This window comes from Marmota monax, unplaced genomic scaffold (genome assembly GCF_021218885.2).
Source record: "Marmota monax isolate L192 unplaced genomic scaffold, Marmota_monax_Labrador192_F-V1.1 WCK01_AAM20220418_F8-fsc00022, whole genome shotgun sequence".
Taxonomy (NCBI): Eukaryota; Metazoa; Chordata; class Mammalia; order Rodentia; family Sciuridae; genus Marmota; species Marmota monax.
In genome coordinates this window covers 13,793,096-13,814,327 of record NW_026695215.1, presented here as the reverse complement: position 1 = coordinate 13,814,327, position 21,232 = coordinate 13,793,096, and the positions used below count along the sequence as shown (strand labels likewise).

The 21,232-nt window shown below is 35.6% G+C and overlaps 2 protein-coding genes across 7 annotated transcripts in view; both read left to right on the top strand.

Moving 5' to 3' along the window:
* The window catches only part of Pls1 (plastin 1), a 118,172-nt gene extending 102,160 nt beyond the window's left edge, over positions 1-16,012 (top strand). For all 4 annotated transcript variants that reach the window (XM_046431914.2, XM_058574807.1, XM_046431915.2 and 1 more), the window contains exons 13-16: positions 5,035-5,168; positions 6,532-6,655; positions 13,796-13,920; positions 14,200-16,012. In XM_046431914.2, the coding sequence (XP_046287870.1) occupies positions 5,035-5,168; positions 6,532-6,655; positions 13,796-13,920; positions 14,200-14,335 (519 nt within the window). In that variant the 3' untranslated portion in view covers positions 14,336-16,012. The remainder of the gene's footprint in view (positions 1-5,034; positions 5,169-6,531; positions 6,656-13,795; positions 13,921-14,199) is intronic.
* A 2,536-nt stretch (positions 16,013-18,548) lies between these two features.
* The window catches only part of Trpc1 (transient receptor potential cation channel subfamily C member 1), an 83,035-nt gene continuing 80,351 nt past the window's right edge, over positions 18,549-21,232 (top strand). Inside the window, exon 1 of one of the 3 annotated variants that reach the window (XM_046431841.2) lies at positions 18,549-19,254. In XM_046431841.2, coding sequence (XP_046287797.1) covers positions 19,032-19,254 — 223 coding nt within the window. In that variant the 5' untranslated portion in view covers positions 18,549-19,031. The remainder of the gene's footprint in view (positions 19,255-21,232) is intronic. The other 2 variants (XM_046431842.2, XM_046431843.2) reach the window with 2 other exon arrangements.

The window sequence follows — 21,232 nt, the reverse complement described above, 5'->3', positions numbered from 1 at the left end:
GCTTCACTGGAAGAAGGAAAAGCCCTGAATAGTCAGGAACATTTTCCAAGGATGTTGAGGGATATTTTAGAGATGTTAGAAAATAGTCATGGGTTAATGATGAACCACATATACAATGGTGAGTCCCTAAGATTATATCACCTGTTGACGTCATGACCATAGTGACACATTTCTTATTAAGCAGTACATGGCTATATATTAAAATTTATAGTGAAGGTACAGTAAGTGAAATATTTAGTATGAATGTAAAAATGGAATGGAATAGGATAGCCAAGAAATTATAAACCTAAGAACTTAATATATGGCAAGGTGGTTGCTGAATTCAAGAGGGAAAGGAAAGATCATCCAAAAAATGATGCCAGAAAAACCTAGTTAACTATTTAGTTAGAAAAAAAACGCAGTCTTTATCATATATAATCCACCAAAGTAAATGCCAGGCGGATTTAAAGTAAGGAGTATTAAAATATAATAAAACTCTTAAAATGTAAGTGAATGATTCTCTATTCCTGGAATAAATAATTAATTACAAAGGAAAAAGTAGATATGAATACATTTCATATAAACTTCAAACTTTATGTACAAAAATAAATCATAAAGAAAAGTTAAAAGCAAACGTGAAGAATCCATGTTTACAAAAAGTATGACAAGTGGTTAATAATGTAAATATAAGTAGTTCATACAAATCAACTACTAAAATCCAGTTGCTGTTACCAGCAAAATGGGAAAACAAAATGAGTTCAAAATTCATAGAAAAAAATGATGGGTAATACACAGAAAAACTTTTACCCACCATAAAGAAATGCAGTTTAAAACAAGAAATTCATCCAGTGTTAAGAGGATATGTTCCTTTTTAGAACCTTTCTAGAATCAGTTTGGTAATATATTATCAATAATCTTTAAAAAAAATCGTTTGGGATTGGAGTTATGGCTCAGTGGTAAAGCCTGGGATATGTGAGACACTGGGTTCAATTCTGAGCACCACATATTAATAAATAAATGAAATAAAGGTTCATTGACAACTAAAATATATGTTTAAAAATCCTTTGATCTAAAAATTTCAATTCTTATCATCTATTCTGATGAAAAATCAGGAAGTCAGACAAGCAATTGTCCACCAGAATGTTTATCACCATAATGTTTATAGAACAAAAACTAAAATAATTGTTCAATAAAGCCTTAGTAGTGACTCACCTATAAGATGAAGTAAAATTTGCCATTAAAAATAGTGTTTTAGCCTGGCGTGGTAATGAACGCCTGTAATCCCAGGGGCTTGGGAGGCTGAGGCAGAAGGATAGAGAGTTCAAAGCCAGCTTCAGCAAAAACTAGGCAGTAAGCAACTCAGTGAGACCCTGTCTCTAAGTAAAATACAAAATAGAGCTGGGGATGTGGCTCAGTGTTCTAGTGTCCCTGAGTTCAAACCCCAGGACCAAAAAAAAAAAAAAAAAGTATTTTAGCTGAGGCAGAAGAATTGCAAGTTCAAAGCCAGTCTGAGCAACTTAGCAAGGCCCTAAACAACTGAGCAAGAACCTGTCTCAGAATAAAAAATAAAAAAGGCTGGGGATATGTCTCAGTGGTGCCTTTGGGTTTAATCCCTGGGTACCAAAAAAGAAATTTTAAAAAAGTGTTTTAGTAATAGTGGCATGGGAAAGCAATATTTAAAACTGTGTATGTACATGATATAAATCTGTTTTAAACATATAATTCAAAAAGGACTTCTAATCTTCCTCTACATCCCCAGAATGAACATATATTTATAGACTTTGTAATTTAAAAAATAAAAGACTTTTAAAAGTAAATACATCTTAATATTAGAAGTTTTAAAATTGGTAGTATAATAGTATAATGATGAAATTTATATTCATATTTCTCAGTATTTCTGATGGTTGGACTGACTACATTTTAAACTTTCAATTGATTTGCTCACAGTTTTTGTCACAGAAGTACAATTCAGAAAATCTTTAAGAATTCAGAAAATCTTGTTGAATAATTTCATTTGTTTTTTTTAATATATATATATATATTTTTTTTTGTCAATGGACCTTTTATTTATTTATATGTGGTGCTGAAAATCAAACCCAGTGCCTCACAGATGCCAGGCAAATGCTACACCACTGAGCCACAACCCCAGCCTTAAGTTTTTTTTTTTTTTTTCCCTTCAAAATTTCTTATGTAAAATGTAACAGGAAAACACAAATTGAACCATTCATTATGCTTGGGATTTTTATGTTAATTGCAAAATATTATAAATGAATCATATGTAGAATGCTTCATTTCAACAAATACCAGCAGTTTAGTAGAATTAAACATAAAGCCTGAGATAAATTCGAGATGCTTAAAAAACAAAAAAGCAGTCCTTTTCATGACACATTATCGTAGGGAATTATTTTATGGACTTTGGGCAATCATCAATGCACATCACTTCACTTATAAAGTTCATAAAACTGTATCATTAAATATATTTCTTCATTACTTTTTCAGTATTTGTTGTCACTTGGAACCTAGTATCCTATTACATAACCCTTCTCATTGTCCAAATGAGCCTCCAAAGCATTTGAAGTGCTTGGAATCATTCTTTCATTCACTCAGAGACTGTGCTCTCTAACTTTTCCTTGCTTTCTTTGTGTTCATTTCACCACCCTTTCCCTCCTGGGGATTGAACCTAGGGGCCCTGTACCACTGAGCTACGGCCCCAGCCCTTTTTATTTATTTATTTATTTATTTAATTTATTTATTTTTTATTGGTTGTTCAAAACATTACAAAGCTCTTGACATATCATATTTCATACATTAGATTCAAGTTGGTTATGAACTCCCAATTTTACCCCAAATACAGATTGCAGAATCATATCGGTTACACATCCACATTTTTACATAATGCCCTATTAGTAACTGTTGTATTCTGCTACCTTTTTATTTTTTTGTTTTGAGACAGGGTCTCACTAAGTTACTCAGGCTGGCTTTGAACTTGTAATCCTCCTAACTTGGCCTCTGGAGTAGCTGGAATTATAGTTCTGCACCACCATGCTTGGCTTTGTGCTCATTCTTAACTTTCATGGGTTCCTCATATTTTAGCCTGACAACTCAAGTATTTCCAAGACTCATTCTTGCCTAAAGCTCTTAACTTCTGTATGTACAGCCTCAGAAAGCAGATCTATTTTTAAGGTTTTAGGATACTATCATAAACATGACTTACCGCCAGGAACCTAATTTCTCATTTTTTCTCCAGTTTAGTACCTCTCCAGATCTTAGAAATGTTCTGCCAAATTTGCAACCAAATGCTGCCCCAAATAGAACACCATTCCCCTTATATTAACACCCACTTCCAGTTTCCCTTTCTTGTTAGTCATACCAGCATCCCCTTAGGCTCTACACTAGCATCCCCTTAGGCTCTATCTACACTAGTGAGATTCTTTCTCACCATCTTCTCTCTCAGGCATTTTGGTCTAACTAACTAACAGATGGCCCTTTACTGAAACACAGTCTACACAAAAGTGATGACTGCAATTTGCCAGTGAAGTTTCCCATTCAAATGAGTATCCATGATTTTTCTCTCTTTTTATTCACAGTTACATAATCAGGAGTGCTGATTACTTTCCATAAATTAGGAATCTATTTTTTTTAGTTCTATAAATTTCTATAGCATTTGTTTCTATTAAACAGGCATAATTAAATATGACTACTAGGAAAACTAATTTTGAAATATTATCTCCTTGCATGTAAAAAATATGAATCCAAATCAGATGTTTTATTTGATTTATGAAGTGAACCAGGCAGATGTTACAGAAAGTTCAAAGGATCTTCTTGTATTTTTTTTTAAACCAACTGAACTTCAGGAATTTGAATTCTTTTTAACAAATTTGTTTTAAAAATCTGCTAATTGTGTGGCCTCTTCTTTGCCTTTCATAGAAATATTTCCTTATTTTTAGAAAAAAATATATCTGCTTATCCCTGGTTGAATTGTTTTGAAATGGAGGCTTCACTACCTTGAAAAGAAAATTGAGAGAAACTAATTATACTGTTTTTTTCTTAACTGTTTTTTCCAAAAAGTACTTAGTAAACACTTTTCTTCTACTGGTGAGATTATACAATTATGAGAGCATACAATTTTACTTAAGGAAAACTCATCTACATAAGAATGTGTGTGTGTGTGTGTGTGTGTGTGTGATATTTCTATTCTGATAAAAGAAGTACAACACTAGATGATGGGAAATAAGAATATTCTCTAGAGGCCAAGATAGACCAAAAAAAAAAAAAGTACAGAAAAATTTAACCAGACTTAATATCACTAGAAATAAATAGATAGGTGGGCAAATAATTTATTGGTATTTATAGATCAGATTTTGACTGTTGGCAAGGCACTTGGCTGGAAGTAGGGAAACTATGATATAGATTGATACATGTAAACATTTTTGTTTTTTAAAAGGAGCCATACAATGAGTAGCAAAAGAAATCACATAAAAGCTAAAATAAGTAAAAGATGGTGCATAAGCATTGCAATATAAGCATTATTAGGAATTCAACAAGTTAACAATCATTATTAACTGGTGTAGTTAAGGTTAAGCCTTTGTTAAATAAAATGGGCCAAAAGCTGAAATTAAGGATGAGTAAGATCAGATAAAGAATATGAGAGATGAATACGAGAGATTCTTAATGAAACGATGACTTTTCTATTCCTTAATTTAAAATCTAGAATAAACATTATTTATTAGGTTTATTAGTGGAATGCAGGAAACCAAGGATTTTAGTTACATATTTGCCATTAGTAAGATGTGTAATCTTAGAGAGTCAAGACTTACAGGGTAAGACAGGCTCTTAACACTTTTTAGCCAGTTGTTCCTCTATCTAGATCAACCCCTTAGTGCTTGGATATCTTTAGCTATAAAATAGAAATAGTTATTCCTTGCTTTCACTGGGTTATTATGAAATGAAATTAAGTCATATAAAGTGTTATTAGAATTATTTTTTCAGATGACTGAATTAGGTTGACATATTCAGGAAATATGTTTTTATACCCAAACTTTTGCTTGCTTATAGATTGAAAACTGTAACTATGCAGTGGAGCTTGGGAAGAATAAAGCCAAATTCTCCTTGGTTGGTATTGCTGGGCAGGACCTAAATGAAGGGAATTCAACACTTACTCTGGCATTGGTATGGCAGCTGATGAGAAGGTAAAGGCTGATGTGTTTACAGCAACACTGTCAGTTCCCTTCAACAAGTTACTGAGCTAAACTTTTAGCTATTTTTGAAGAATAATAAACACAATAAACATACAATGTAAAATATATTAATTTTGTAAAGGATTTACTATTGGTTATACATACTAGTGAATTTCATTTTAAAATGGGTTTGTTTCTTCATCTCACTTCATTCAGAATGGCAATTATCAAGATATACAACTAATGATAAGTGTTGGCAAGTGTTGGGGAAACAAGTATACCATACATTGCTGATGGGACTGCAAATTAGTGCAACCACTCTGGAAAGCAGGATGGAGATTCCTCAGAAAACTAGGATTTGAATCACTATAGGACCCAGCTATCCCACTTCTTGGTATACGTCCAAAAGATATAAAATCAGCATACTATAGGAATACAACCACATCAATGTTTATAGTAGCACAATCCACAATATCTAAGCGATGGAACTAACCTAATGCCCTTCAACAGATGAATGGATAAAGAAGATGTAGTATATATACACAATGGAGTATTAGTCAGTCATAAAGAAGAATGAAATTATGGCATTTGCTGGTAAATGCTTGGAACTGGAGATTGTCGTGCTAAGTGAAACAAGCCAATCCCAAAAAACCAAAGGCTGAATATTTTCTCTGATGTGTGGAAGCTAGGCCAAAACAAGGAGGAAAAAAACAGAGAAAAGAAAAAAGCAGAGGAGGGGGACAGAATTTCATCAAAATCTGACCTAACTTTTTTATGTGGTTGCACTAATTTGCATTCCCACCAACAATGTATGGTATACCTGTTTCCCCCACACTTGCCAACACTTATCATTATGAATATTATGAATATACCACAGTGAATCTCACTATCATGTGTACTCACAAAACACTAATTAAAAAAAAATAAGTAAATAGCAGAAAAATCAGTAGAGGGAAGGAAATAGGGAGAAAGGAGAAGAGAAAAAGAGGAAGTACTGGGGAATTAAGGCAAATTATTTTCCATACTTTTATAATTATGTCAAAATGAATTCTAATGTTATTTATAACTAAAAAGAAGTAATAAAAAATAAATTAAAAAAGAAAATGGGTCAATCTCTAGAAACACTTTTTATTAATGTCTCTTAAAATGGCTCTGTAAGTTGTTTTAAATTTTTTAAATACCATATGGTAGTTTTTGTTTTTACATAGTGAGCTTTAGAACTCTGGAATGTAACCAAGTACAAATGCCAGGCTAACATTAGAAATATTTATTAGAACTGAACTGTTTCTTAAATGTTTATCTAAATATTGACATAAATGATATGAAAGCAAAATTTACCCATTTTAGTCTCAAATATGTGTCTTTTCTATTGCAGGTACACATTGAATGTGTTATCAGATCTTGGAGAGGGTGAAAAAGTAAATGATGAAATTATTATTAAATGGGTCAACCAGACTCTTAAAAGTGCAAACAAAAATACTTCTATTTCCAGCTTCAAGGTAATCAAGAGTACTTAAGATTTTTTTCTGTAAGTTTCGGAAGGAACTTTTTATGGAGAATTATATTGTTTAGGTTCAGAATTACATTAATGTAATATCTTAGAAACACACAACTTAGGAGTTTAGGCATAGTAATTATTTGGCATGTGTAAACTAGAAATATTCAGTTTGAATTTTTATATTTGTGATTGGTTATCCTATTGAATATAAATTCAAGGTAATAGATGATGGTAATTTAATCTTAAGAAGAAATAGAATCGAGCCAAAAAAATCCAATTGTCAAATGAAAAAGAAAGATAAAAGCCATTGTTTATATAGGACCTGTAATGTTTTGTGCTCCCTAGCAGCAGTCTCAGAATTGTATTGACATCATTTCCAAGGCATAACAGAGCCAGCCAAACCGATTCAAGTGGGAATTGAGAAAACTGGTAGGAAAAAAAAAATCTTGTCATCTGGCTTCATAATGCACTTAACACTTCCAAGCATTTGTGGATGATCCATAAAGCACTCCAAGATGTAATCTGCCCGTACATACCACTAATTTTCATGCATTTCATTGTGTTTTGCTTTTGCATGCAAGCTGGTGTTAACTACAAAAGAGCATGTCTGCTTGTACACCTTCATTCAGTGTTTGTGATTTTATTATGTGTGAAAAGCCAGCAATTTGCAGTTTTTAGTGAAATAAAGAAGTGCAAACAGATGAAACACTAAGCTATCCTAGGAAATATCTACCCATCTTTATTCTTTTCTTTGCCTTTGCTCTATTTGTTTAACAACATTGTAGAGTGGAAGAAATGTTAGAAACTGATAAATTCAATTTTTTCATCTATACCAAAAACTGAGGACTCAAACAATTATAATAGGAAGTTGGATGTTGGCAGAGATGTTGCCCAAGTTCCTAGTTCAAGTGCTTTTTATCCCTCTTTTATCTTGAAAAGAACCAATAATGTTTTTATTGTTGCTTATTTTTTTAAAGTAATTTTCAGTTTATAATTTGTCTATATATTTTATATAGAAAACACAATTTAAAAATGTGAAACAGGATTGAGGGTATATTATAAACTTCTCAAACTGGCAGTTACACTTTAATATTGTTACACTGAAATTATATGCATTTACATACTAATTTAAAATAATAAGCACAGATAATTAAATATATTAATAGCATTTAGGAAAAAACAATACTTATTAAGTATTTACTATTAAGTAACTTTTCTGAATAAATAGTAAGAAATTAATTTGGCCCTCAGTGTTCACCATTTATTTGAAAGAGAAACTTGTATAACTGAGAAGGTAACAATACTACAAACTAAATTATAAGCTCCAATTAATATAATTAATATTATCTTGGGTTAAGTCTAATTGATAATTTCCAACTCAATAGTCATTAAAGAGTGGAAAAAGTTAATTGATGGAGAAGGGATTTGAATTGGTGGGGGGGGGGGAAGAATAAGCTAGAAGGATAAGGGCAAGTCTGAGAAGGTAGGGAGAAGGAGATTGGCTAGGGAGGATGGCTTATATGGGATGTTGTACTAGATATGGACTAGATCAAGATTGTGGAGGATCTTGATAAAGATAATTTTTTGAAAATAATTTTTTAGTTGTAGGTGGACACAATACCTTTATTTTATGTATTTAGTTTTAGGTGGTGCTAGGGATCAAACCCAGTGCCTCACATTTCTAGGCAAGTGCTCTTCCACTGAGCCACAACGCCAGCCCTTGATAAAGATCTTTAAGGAGATTGAGTAAGGGGAGTAATGTAAGAAAGGTGATTGATTTAGAAAGACTACTCTAAATGTGGTGATCAACATGAGTTGTAGGAAGAATGGTGTAAGAACAACAAAGCATAAGACTCTAAGGCAGTGCATGAGATGTAAAATAAAGGGTCTGTATGGAGATGGGCACTGGGAAATTTTAGAATGGATATCTATGAGCTGTTGTGAAAAAACATCTAGAACTTGGCTTCTTGATTTAGAGAAGTGGGGGTTAGAGAGCAGAGTCAGAATTCTTGTTTGGGGTCTGGGTAATCTGTAAAATGGAAAGTACAGAGAATGGAGTATCATGAAGTGCAGCTGGTTTCTAGAAAAGGTGATGAATTCAGTCTTTAGCTTACTGAGTTTGAGGCAGAATAAACGTGGAGGTGGATGAAAGGAGACACTGGGAAGACTGGGAAGACTGACTTGGTGACCAGCTGGATAGAAGAGATAGTTGAAAATGATAGTACAAAAACCCTACCAGGGAGAATGCTCACACAGAACCGCAGCCGGAGAGAGCACAGAGGCAGAAAGAAGCATTGCAAAAGTGCTTGGCATTTCATAGGTGCTTGATAAAATACTCTTTAAAGACAAGCAGATGACTAAGAAATGTGGTAGTGACTGCTAGAAAATAGTTGGGATGGGGGAAGTTTTTTCCAGCTGTAGAAGGCATTATGTCTGAAGGTTACAATAAATGGTGCTAGTAAGAATTTATTAATAGTTATCAAGGTGATGCTATAACTAGACATTTCAGAAAAGACAAATTTACTCTCTTTAGTTATAGAGTAATTTTCACTCACCAAGAAAATAGGGAGGTGGAATATCACCAAATAATAATAATCATAACGACCATGTGTGAAGTCCCAAGTGTAACCATGCTGAGTACTTTATACACTTTCTTTTACTTCTTTCAGTGAGCAAGAAAAGGAGCACTAGAGCAGTTAGATTAAATAACTTGTCCACTGTCATGCAACCTTTAAGCAGAATAGCTGGATTTTACATCCAGGGCTATCTACCTGCAGACTGAAAGCCAAGCTTTGGAGTTGTATGGCTTTGCGTTTGGCTCTTGGCTCAGCCATTTATTTGCTGTGCGACATACTGCTCATTCATTCCATAAATATTCAAAGCTTACCCTGTGTCAGGTGCCTTGCTATTTACTGTGATTACATAGTGCCCCCAAAGACCTCTTATTTTGTCAAATAGACAAATAAGAAAATAAGAATCACATTATTGATATCAGTAATACCATATGAATCAGTTAAAGGGTCTGTTTTACAAAAACCCTAGCTTGGCTACATCTATTGATGAATAAAACAGAACTTATGTCTGCCTCAGCATTAGTAGTTGTTTGACCTTGGGCAAGTTATTAATTTCTGTGTGCTTCAGTTTCCCCATATCTTAAATGAAGATATTAATACTTATAGGATTCTTGTCAGACTAGGATAACAAATGTAAAGAGCTTGACAGTACTGGCACATATTAATGGCTCAATAAATGGTGCTTACTACACTATAGGAACCACCAACATATAAAGGGCGTTATATGTCAAGAGGTTCCTGGGAAGTCCTTTGGGGAACCCTGGTAACCACATCATTGTTTTTCACCTTTTATTTTAAAAAATGATAAGAAGAGTGATGGGGTGGAATTTTCTAATAGCACTTACTAAATTAAGAGAATGAGATGATATGATTCATTATCTTGAAAAGCAAGCTAAGTTCTAGGCTTATTCTTTTTAAAATTCTAGAAATTGTTTTTGCTTAATTTTTAATGATGAACTTAAAGGAAAAAATGGAAATTTATATTTCAAATTAAGGATTTTCAGTATAGCCCCTGCCACTTTGCAAGAGTCTTTCACTAATAATGTACCAGAGGAGTTGTCATCAGATGACAACCTGATATAATCTTTAGAAACTTAAATTTTATTTCAACACAGTAAAATCTTTCCCCAAAGTGAATCATAAGAAAATAGGTAGAAAAAACATCCTTATTTTCAATCTCTAAATCAAGATATATTTTAAAAATAGAGTACAACTAAACAAATCATTTCTCTATTTTTTGAAATGTGTGGAAGGTAAACCCATATATATTTAAATTTATTCTAGAATGACATAAATATTAAGCTAATTTTGAGAATGTATAACAGTATAGAGTCATCTAGGAAGCTTATTAAAAATCTAAATATCCAGCCTTATCCACAGATAACCTGACTAATTAATTTGAGAGCAAGGCTAAATTTGCACTTTTTTTTCTTGTTCTGGGAATTCAATACAGGGCTTCTTCCATGCTAGGCAAGCTCTCTACCACTGAGTGACACCTCTAGCCATAAATTTTCACTTTTAACAAGTATCCCAGGTGATTTTCATGTAGTTGATCTGCAGGCTATACAGTGAGAAAACAAGTATGAAGGTTTTTTTAAAAAATAGAGACATACCAAAAAATCAGATCCAGATTGCCAGCATAAGGTAGACTGAAGAGCCCTAATTAATTTTATCTTCCATTTCTACCTGTTCCAAATATGATTTATAAAATAAGCATTTCTGATAATTTATGAATTTTAGAAAAATTTTATTCTTAGGTGGCTCACAGGTCATGAGCTGTTACTTTTCTTCACATGGCTTCAACTTGTTTTGTCAGATATTTACTATACCACTCCTTCATATTTATCCTAAAGATCTAAAAGCACCATACTATGGTGATACACACATACCAATGTTTATAGTAGCACAATTCACAATAGCCACGTTATGGAACCAGCCAAGGTGTTTGTCAACAGATGAACTGATAAAGAAAATGTGATAATAATATGCAGTGTAGTTTTGCTCAGCCATAATGAAGAATGAAATTAAGTCATTTGCTGGTAAATGGAGGGAACTAGAGAATATCATGCTAAGTGAAATGATAAGTCAGTCTTTTCAAAGCAAGGGTAGAACACTTTCTCTGTTTGAGGAAGAGAGAGAGAGAGAGAGAGAGAGAGAGAGAGAGAGAGAGAAAGAGAGAGAGAGAGAGAGAGATGGATGGATTAAATGGGGGATGGGAATCTCATGAAAATAGAAAGGAGACCAATAGAGTAGAAGAAGGGAATCAAGAAGGAAGGAGGATGGGCAGGACTTGTGGCTCAGTGGTGAGCACTTTCCTAGCACATGTGAGACCCTGGGTTCAATCCACTGCACCACATAAAAATAAATAAAATAAAGGTATTGTGTCCATCTACAACTAAAAACAATTATTAACAAAAGGAAGGAAGTGAGACCCTAAGCAACTTAGGCCTGTCTGAAAATAAAAAATAAAAAGAACTGGGGATGTGGCTCAGTGGTTAAGCGCTCCTGGGTTCAATTCCTGGTACCAAAAAAAAAAAAAAAAAAAAAAAAAGCGGGGTGGGGAGCAGGGGAAGGCATGGGAAGTACTAGGGAACAAACTACTAAATTATTCTATGCCCAAGTACAAATATACTGCAGTGAATCTTGCTTATATATATAATGATAGTGCACTAATTAATAATAACTAGAGAAAGGAATCAGTAGAGCAGAGCAGGCAGATCAGGGGGAAGGAGGCAGGGAGGAAAAGGGAAGGAACTGGAGAATAATTATAATGCACCAATAACAAATGTGAAAAAGGAACCCACATTTGGCTAGGTGCAGTGGCACATGCCTTATGCTTGTAATCCCAGCTACTTGGGAGACTAAGGCAGGAGAATCACAAATTCAATGTGACATCAGCAACATAACAAGACCCTGTTTCAAAATAAAAAAATAAAAAGAACTAGGTACGAGCATCCCTGAATTCAATCCCTGGAACCACAAAACGAAACAAAAACCACATTTGGCTATGAACTGTACTAGATGCTTTCACCTGTATTATCATAATATTCCCAAGAATCCTGTGACATTCCTATTTTAGAAATTAGGAAAAGGTATAGTTTGGCTTCAAGAAACAGAAATCCAATTTAATGTGGCTTAGGACAAAAGGAAAGGTAGTTAATACAATAACAAATGGAGAGGTAGGGTAGACGTAAGGACTAATTGAGCTAGTAACTGAAGAATGTCATTCAGGACTCAGGGTTTTTTCCCATCTCTGCTTTGCCATCTAACATGCCAACTTCACCCAAAAGCTGGTTCTCCTCTTGATTATAGGATAGGTGCTGGTTGTGACAGAGGTTTCATCCTCTCATTCATATTCAGGAGGAGGGGTTGCTGGCTTTCTATAGTCTAATTAAATTAAACCCAAATTAAAATCACTGTGGTAGCAAGCTAGAGTGTTTTTTTTTTAAACTTTTTTTCCCCATTATTGTCCCCCTCAGCAGTATTTTTAGACACTTGTTCCCTAATCGCCCTTTTCCTGTGAAATTTTAATGTAAATATACACTGAATATCTGTTTATGCACACTGTATGCTTTATACATATAAAGAATAAGTTTATTGCCCTGCCTTCAATTAAGAGAGAATGTCCTAGACTTCAAATTCACTCCTTGAAGCTCTGGATGGGATCAGCTTTCCTTGAAGCACCGTACATTTGGGGGAGGAATGGGTACAGAGCAAAAATATGAGTTCTGTTAGAATGGATAAAGAAGTAAGGAGTGAGTGGATGCTGGGCAGGCAAGTAATAGTGGCCATTATTCAAGCTTCGAAAAAGAACAAATAATTTGTTTAAGTACCGGTAAGTGGCAAAATCAACTCAGATCAGATTTTTTTTCTTCAGCTACAGCACTCTATCCACTAGAATCTAGTTATCCATTTTTAATTCACATTCGAGGTAACTTCAAAATGCAAAGTATCTTAGACATTAGAGTCAGATTGTTATGGGTTCTAATACTTGTTTTGTATTTACTGGTTGTGTTAAACACAACTTAATCATGTTCTTTATCTTTAAAAGAGGCTTTATAATTCCTTTTTTACTAGGATGTTAGGATTTTCAAAAGAGGATTAAATAAGCTAAAATATGTAAAGCAACAGGAACAATCCTTTGTAAATGTTATTTCCCTTTCACTATTTAGTTTCTCTTTCTAAAAAATATTAAGTAAAGACTCGGTAATTCATGGTCTAAGAAATATTACCAGAATTTATAAAATTATTAATTTAAAACCTATCTCCTATTCCCTTTCAAAAGTTGTTTTTCACAAGATACTATAGTTAGCACACTTAGGAATACTTATATCCCAAAACTTTATTCAGGTATTTGATAACTCTTTTCACTATAATTTGTAGAAATACTGAAGAAAAAAAGAGTATTTTAAAGGATTTTGTGTGCTGGTTACAAAAATGCTTAAAATTAAGTACAAAGAAAATTTATAGATTATATTTAGTTAAATGACTATGACCAGAAGAGACTGACATCTGTGAAAATTAATGGTAAGATGTTTAAGAACATTCATCTATGCTTTATTTCCTAGGATAAATCTATTAGCACAAGTTTACCTGTTCTAGATTTAATAGATGCCATTGCACCAAATGCAGTTCGTCAAGAAATGATCAAGAGAGAAAACTTTTCTGATGAGGATAAACTGAATAATGCTAAGTAAGTCTTTAGAACATAGTGGCCTTTTAATTCTCTCAAATCCTTCCAGGGAAAGGATTGTCTTGTCAAGATATTCAATTTCAGTCAAAATGTATTTTGACTTTTTTGTGTTACTCAATTGTCCAGTATATTTTTAAGTACAACTTGCAAGGGGAATATGATCTAAGAATCACAACTTTAACCTATCAAAATATTTAATTGCTAAAATAAATATTTTTATTTTACTGTGAAAACACTGTAGATATACAAATAACAAAATATTTTTCTTGTCTTTTCAAGATATGCCATTTCAGTTGCTCGAAAGATTGGTGCTCGGATTTATGCATTACCTGATGACCTCGTAGAAGTAAAACCAAAGATGGTTATGACGGTGTTTGCATGCTTAATGGGAAAAGGACTGAACAGAATAAAATAATGAAACTAATATGGTCATCTGCCACATTAAACACATTGAATGCCTCACAGTTTACAGAATTATGAAATGTAGTGGGTATCAAATCAGAGTATTTGTATGTTTAAAATAGATGTATTCATTAATGAGTTTAACATCCTATTCATATTAGTTAGAATTATCATCTTTTTGGATAACACCATTTACTTCCCAATAATATACTGACAGTAGAATGTTTGTTATTAAACTGATATTTCATGATTAAATTACTTTTGTTTCCTAAAAGTCTTAAAAGGCAAGATTAATTCATTCTTTTTCTATAGTTAAAAAAATCAGGAAAAAAAAAAAAGTTTTTGCAGGTTCTGCTGTGAATGTGTTTTGACTTCTTTGGTGTGTTATTTAATTGTGATCTAATGTATTCAAAGTCATAATCCAGTCTAATCATTTTATTTTCTTTCTCCAACTATGTAAAGTGGTCTAAAAATTTAACTTTCTATAAATTTCTATACTGTTTAAAATTTTAAAGTGGCAAGTATTGTTCATTAATATTAAAACTTTTTTACAAATGAGAACTAATCTTAAATAAATCACAAATTTCATTCTCTTGTTTAAAGAGCAGGAGCTTTTTCTTTAAAGCTTAATTTTAACTGTATTGCTACTTTAAACTCCTAGTTCAGTAATGCAGTTTTATCTATGGCATGTAGCATATACTATATGTTTGTAGGACGTTATTAGAGAAATATCTGCATGTGTACATATTTTGTACTTGAATTACTCAGTTTTGCTTAAATGGTATATATAATCAGTCAATCAGCCAACAAGTATTTATTTTGTCTCCACAATATATGTAACACTCCCTTTTGTGGATGTCTGATATGTGAAGATTTCTTTTACAGATACTCATTATGAATGTGCTTATAGTTATTTCTCACCTGATTCCTTCCAAATACTTGTAGCAAGACATTGGCTAAAACAGGTGGATACTATCCTGTTAGCTTCATATACCAATAGTAGTTTAGGTGTATAATTAAACCTATATAATTTAGAAGATATTCAGTAGGCATATTCTATTAGTAAAAGTAACATAAAGCTAATATTCAACAAGAGTATTTTTACATTTCTTTCACAGTCTCCTATAAATTGGCAATGTTTGTTTAATGTTTGTGTTACTTAGGAGTACCTAAAGCTTGAGACCCATTTTTTTCACTGAATTTTTAACAGTAGGCCATTCTACTGCTTACAATTGAATCCAAAAATCTACTTCCTCCATCCCCCACTTTCAGTGCCAGTAAGCAATACTGCTATGCAACAAAAATGCTGTCACTTTATCTCAGTGTGAATGAATAGTTTAAATCCTCCTCCTCCTACTGATTAAAACAATCATGGTAAGAGTGAGAGTGACTTTGTGTTTAGAATAGAATTTTTTAAGTGAAATGATCAGTAGGTGGAATTTTGAAATATATTCTTCTACAAGAGATTTCTTTCCCTTTTATATTTTGATGATTGTTTTCTTATATGAAAATTATGGTATGTTATATGAAAATTAAGATATGTTCTCTTTTATGAGATTATTTAAATCATGCTTCCCTCTTTGATTTTTTTCATATTTACTAAGCTATCTGATTTAAATGAAATTTGGCACTTTAGAGAATTCTTTTTCCTCACAAAGTACATTTAATAAAACTGCTGTGTATGTAGAAATGTGTCAGTATTTATTTCATTTAAAGGTACAGCCTTGAAAATTAGTCTAGGGCAAACTTATTTTCCAGAAAAGAGAACAATTCCTAAATTAGTAAAATTAGATCCTTGCTTTGAAGGTGAGGGTAGTTATTTCCTATGAAGAATTTTATTAAAGACTGTATGATTACTACAAATCTAGTTTGAGTTGAATAATTTGAGTGAATTCATCAATTCATTAACATAAATGTATTGTCTTCTGTGATGGATGTATTATGTTATACATTAGGGATTCAGCTGAGAAAAATACACAGTCTTCTGACCTTATACCCTATTGGAGAGAAACGGACCATTAATAGGAATTTTAAATAGTGCAGTTGAAGAAATAAAGCAGGACCATGTAATAGAGACTGACTTGGGAATTGAGGTGTAGGTAAATTTGGATATTAGGGAAGGTCTCACTAATGATGTTTTATTTAGACTATGAGTGGTCAGTTCAGAGAACAAGAACAAAGACTCTCCAGCCTGGAAGAGACTTGTAAGCATTATAGAAAACAGGCAAATGTGGCTTCAGAGTAATAAAGGAGAGGGACAGTCGCTGAAGGTGTAGATATGGTCAATCCTATTTCTAGGACTAGATGTAAATCTGGATTTTTTACTTCTCTGACTGGAGTTATGACTGTTCTTTTTTGTACCTGTGATTTGGGTGAGTTGCTTTGAGTTAATGTGCTGCTTCTGAATCTTGAATATGATTGTTCATAACACTACCATTGGTTTCCATGTAACATGCAGAATTGACACATGTAGATATGTTAAAATATCCCAATTTATGCTAGATAGAGTTTACTAGAGAGGCAAGAGAAGATATTCTGCATCTGAGATGATCCAAAGGTTTGAAAAATAGAGTGCAGTTAGAACACTGGCTTACTCTGAAGTAGGTATAGCCCCCAAATACTTTGGAATGTCTGCTAGGATACCTTAAAGTAGGGTATCTTAGAAATTACTCCAGTGCCCTTGGGAGTCCTAAAGAATCATTTAAGTCCCGAAAGTTGAAAAAACTTCAGATGAAAGTGAAAAAATACTTATACCTGTGTTAGGGTTGTTCTGCTACCGACTAAACATTTTGCTGGACTAAGTGTATAAGCATGTACACATGAATATGTAACTGTTCACTTGCCTTGAATTTAAAATGAGAAATTTTCACATTTCACCAGCAAACTTGGAACTGTACTGAACAAGACAAAAGGGGAGATTTGTCGAGAGACAAATTCAATTGGTTGTTCATATTTTGAAGTAAACACACAGAAAAAGTTTGGAAAGGTAGGCAATCTTGGCATCTGCTAAGGCCTTTTAGACCTGATCTAAAGAGGACTTTCAGGGGAAAGTTCCATTTAGAATTGTGAGAAAAAAGTGTTGGCAGGGATAGGAGAGGAACAAATAACTTGACTGGGATAGGAAGTATTCCCCTCAAATTCAAGCTACTCTGAAGTAAATTTATGCATTGCCTTAAAACCTACAGCCTAAAAGGTATGATTTAGATTTTTTCCTGTAGTTTATTGTGGGAAGTAATAAGAATTAAAGACGTAATTTCCAGCCCTGCCAGGTGGCGCACTGTCTGTAATCCCAGCATCTGGGGAGGCTGAGGCAGGAGGATCTCTAGTTCAAAGCCAGCCTCAGCAAAAGCGAGGCGCTAAGCAACTCAGTGAGACCTATCTCTAAATAAAATACAAAATAGGGATGGGGGTGTGGCTCAGTGGTCCAGTGCCCCTGAGTTTTCAATGCCTGGTACCCCCCCCCAAAAAAAGATGTAATTTTCAGTTTTCCCTCCTTACCTTTCAAAGGTGGAAGACAATAGCAACACTGGATAATGATTAATCTGCTTTAAATAAAATTTTGATTAAAAATAAATCATTCAAGAAAGTGGCACTTACTGAACGCTCCGCTGTTGCCCAAATAATAGATCCATCTTTTAAATTAAATACGCATTTAATAAATGTGGCCCTTGGAAGGATGGTGATGCACTTATTCAAATGCGACGGCGTCTTTTAATCATATGCGAATAAATGTGTGACAAGAATATTAGGTCAATTTCAGATCGCAAACTAATCGTTCAAAATGTGTGTGTGTGTGTGTGTGTAATATATATCCCTTAAAACGACATCTAGCCCAACGTCAGGGCGGACCAACCCACCAGTGTGTGGCGGCGGGACTTCGCCCCTGTTCTGGGGCAGAGCTCACCAGAACGCCAAGGACGTGGACAATTCCACCAGGGGTTTCGCCTATACGTTGTCGTCAGAGGCTCAAACAGATATGTGCTGCGTGTTTACTATTGTGCAGCAGCGGGCGCGGAGAAATTACTTCAAATCCGCAACCTGGTGTGAACAGCGCAGGCCAAGAGGCTCCCCATACCCCAATCTGCGCAGCGCCTTCCAGCTACCGCTCCTGGCGAGGAGTCAAGGCGGTGCGTCCTCCGAGCCCGCCCAGTCTCAGGCCACGCCCACCCCACAGGCCACGCCCACCGGAGACCTCTGCCGCCGCAGGCTCCGCCCAGCTGGCCGCAGGCCCCGCCCCGGTGTCGTCGCTACCGCGGGGTAGAGGATGACGTGAGGAGAGTGGCGAACGTCTCCGGGCGCAGCTGGGTCGGCGGTTCCTACAGCCCCGGAGCCCGGCGTGCTCAGAAGCGCCTCTCGGAGCTCCTCTCCCACCGACCTCTCTTCCTCCCCCTGGGCCGGGCCGCCCCTGCGCGGCCCCTGCGGCTCCTGGCACGGCCCCGCGCTCGGCTGCCGCCCTGGCGCGCTCCACTCTGTCGTCCCCGGACGGGCGCGGACCTGCACGGCCCGGGCGCCGGCGGCTGGGGAGGGGGCGCTGGCCCCGGGGCCGCGCAGGCGCTGCCACCAATCTGGGGCTGTCAGTGGAGGGCGAGTGCTGGTTCCGAGGGGAGGCGACGTCCTCCGGGGCCAACGGGCCGCACGCCGAAGCGGCCGTGGGAACGACTCATCCCTTTTCTAGCCCTGGGGCGGCGCTGGGGTCGGGGTCGGGGCCGATGGGGGCCCCGCCCCCGTCCCCTGGCCTGCCCCCTTCGTGGGCCGCGATGATGGCGGCCCTGTACCCGAGCACGGACCTCTCTGGCGTCTCCTCCTCCTCCCTGCCTTCCTCACCATCTTCCTCTTCGTCGCCGAACGAAGTGATGGCGCTGAAGGATGTGCGGGAGGTGAAGGAGGAGAACACCCTGAATGAGAAGCTTTTCTTGCTGGCGTGCGACAAGGGTGAGAGCCAGGCCCCTTTCTCCACCTCGGGACGCCCCTGCGCTCGCTCCTCTAGACCTCTCCCCTGCTGCAGCTTCCTGGGGCGCGCCCTCCCTGTTCCCGCGGCGGCCGCTGTCCCGCGCCACCTGCCCCGTGAGCTTGCAGCCGGCGGGCGGTGGGGTTGGGGCGCGCGCTCCGCGGGGTCCCTGCTGGAGGTGGCTTTGTGAATGATCTGGGCTAGTGTCAGAGCTTCCAGTCCGAAAATCCCCTGTCCTTCCCCTGAGATTCCTCCCACTCATGGGCTTTCACCTGGTGTGTGTGTGTGTGTGTGTGTGTGTGTGTGTGTGTGTTGGAAGATCCCTTCTTCTATTAGCGTCTGCCGTCCAGTGACTTGGCCAGTGATAGTCGAATGGAATTAAGTTTCTCAGTATCTAGGTAGAGACACATGAAATAGACAGGTCTGGAGAAATTCTGCCTTAGTTCCCCAAAGTTTCTCGAAACAGCCCTGAGTTCGTGCTTTTGGATAAAAAGGTTTATGGCTTCAGAGCCGCCTTTGGGAGATAGTAGTAGTGAAAAATAATTACAGGGCGAAAATACATGGAATATATTTAGTTTACTTTTGTTCTTAAAAAATTTATAAATAGGTCATTTTATGGCCGTAAGAACAAGTCTTTTCACATAAACATGTTTTCGAGTGATGCATATAATAAAAGGAATAGGAAATTGATTGCCCTTATGCATTTTATTTCCTACATGAGGAGTATTGAAAATTTTGTTTCTAAATTTGTGCAGCTTGCTGTACAATGGCCATGCTAACTTCTTTAACTGTTAGAACTTTGCAGACTTCCAAAACAAACCCAAAGGGCAACTTACACTGTGGAAAGACTGCAGAAGATTTTTTAGTTTGTTAGCATAAATGACAGCCTTCCTAACCTCTCTTATTGCTTTTTAAGAATTTATTTGCACAACTTTTTGAAAACACATTGACATATCAACAGTCCACCTATATCTGTGGTCAAGGTGTTCTCAGGTAGTAGTATTAGTATTATGGAAGCATTTGTTAAGGTATACCATAGATGCAACTATAAGTAGTCTTGGGATTGCAAAGAAATAGAGTATATATCTATATGTCACAAAAATTATGGTCTGTTGATTATGTAAAATTTTTGGTGTTGCTAGAGTGGCTTGCCTGAGTTCTCTTCCCTCAAAAATTTTGTGATAGGGAAAGGGAAAAGATTGTGTTATACTAGAACAAATTAAGTGGCCACTTCAGCTACCCTAACCTATTATGTTGTGGTTATTTTAAAGCAAAGAAAGTATGTCAGGAAATAGAATTTGATATTTCTGGAAAACTGAGGACAGAGAGATGTCATAATGAAATATGATGAGAGTAACTATTTGTAGTGTGTATTTTAGGATTATTGCATGACATGTCCTTAACAAGAATATTAATTGATAACTGTTTAATAGCCTATCCACAGTAGCTGTTGAAGCGTCTTGTCAGCTTCCGTTTTATAACATTAAGATTCTTGGAGAGATTTGGCTTTTGAGGATGAGTTGGAAATCAAATATGCATACCTTATCTCCCTATATAAATTTTTTAAATATTAAATGAGAGATTAAGCAGGTATTTTCTGTTTCAGGTATATTGAAACAAGTTCTTGGGTTAGATTTAGAAAAATGGTATATTTCTTACCCGTAATTATGGTATACATTTATATTTAAAAATAAGTTCAAGTTATGGTAATTTTTTGTTTACAAAAAAGAATAGTGTATTTTTAGGTTTGAGTGTCAATATTTAATAATTAAAATTTTTTTTGTTACTCAAACCCAGTTTAAAAGTGAAAAATTTTCTGAGGTAGCTATAACTCTTACAATTATGTTAGAATTTCAGTAGACCAAGTAGCATACATTAACAAAAATGTATTGGGGTAGAATGCTCATGTTTTTCATAGATGATTTAATTTAATCCTCATAATTCCATGAATCAGATTTGTGT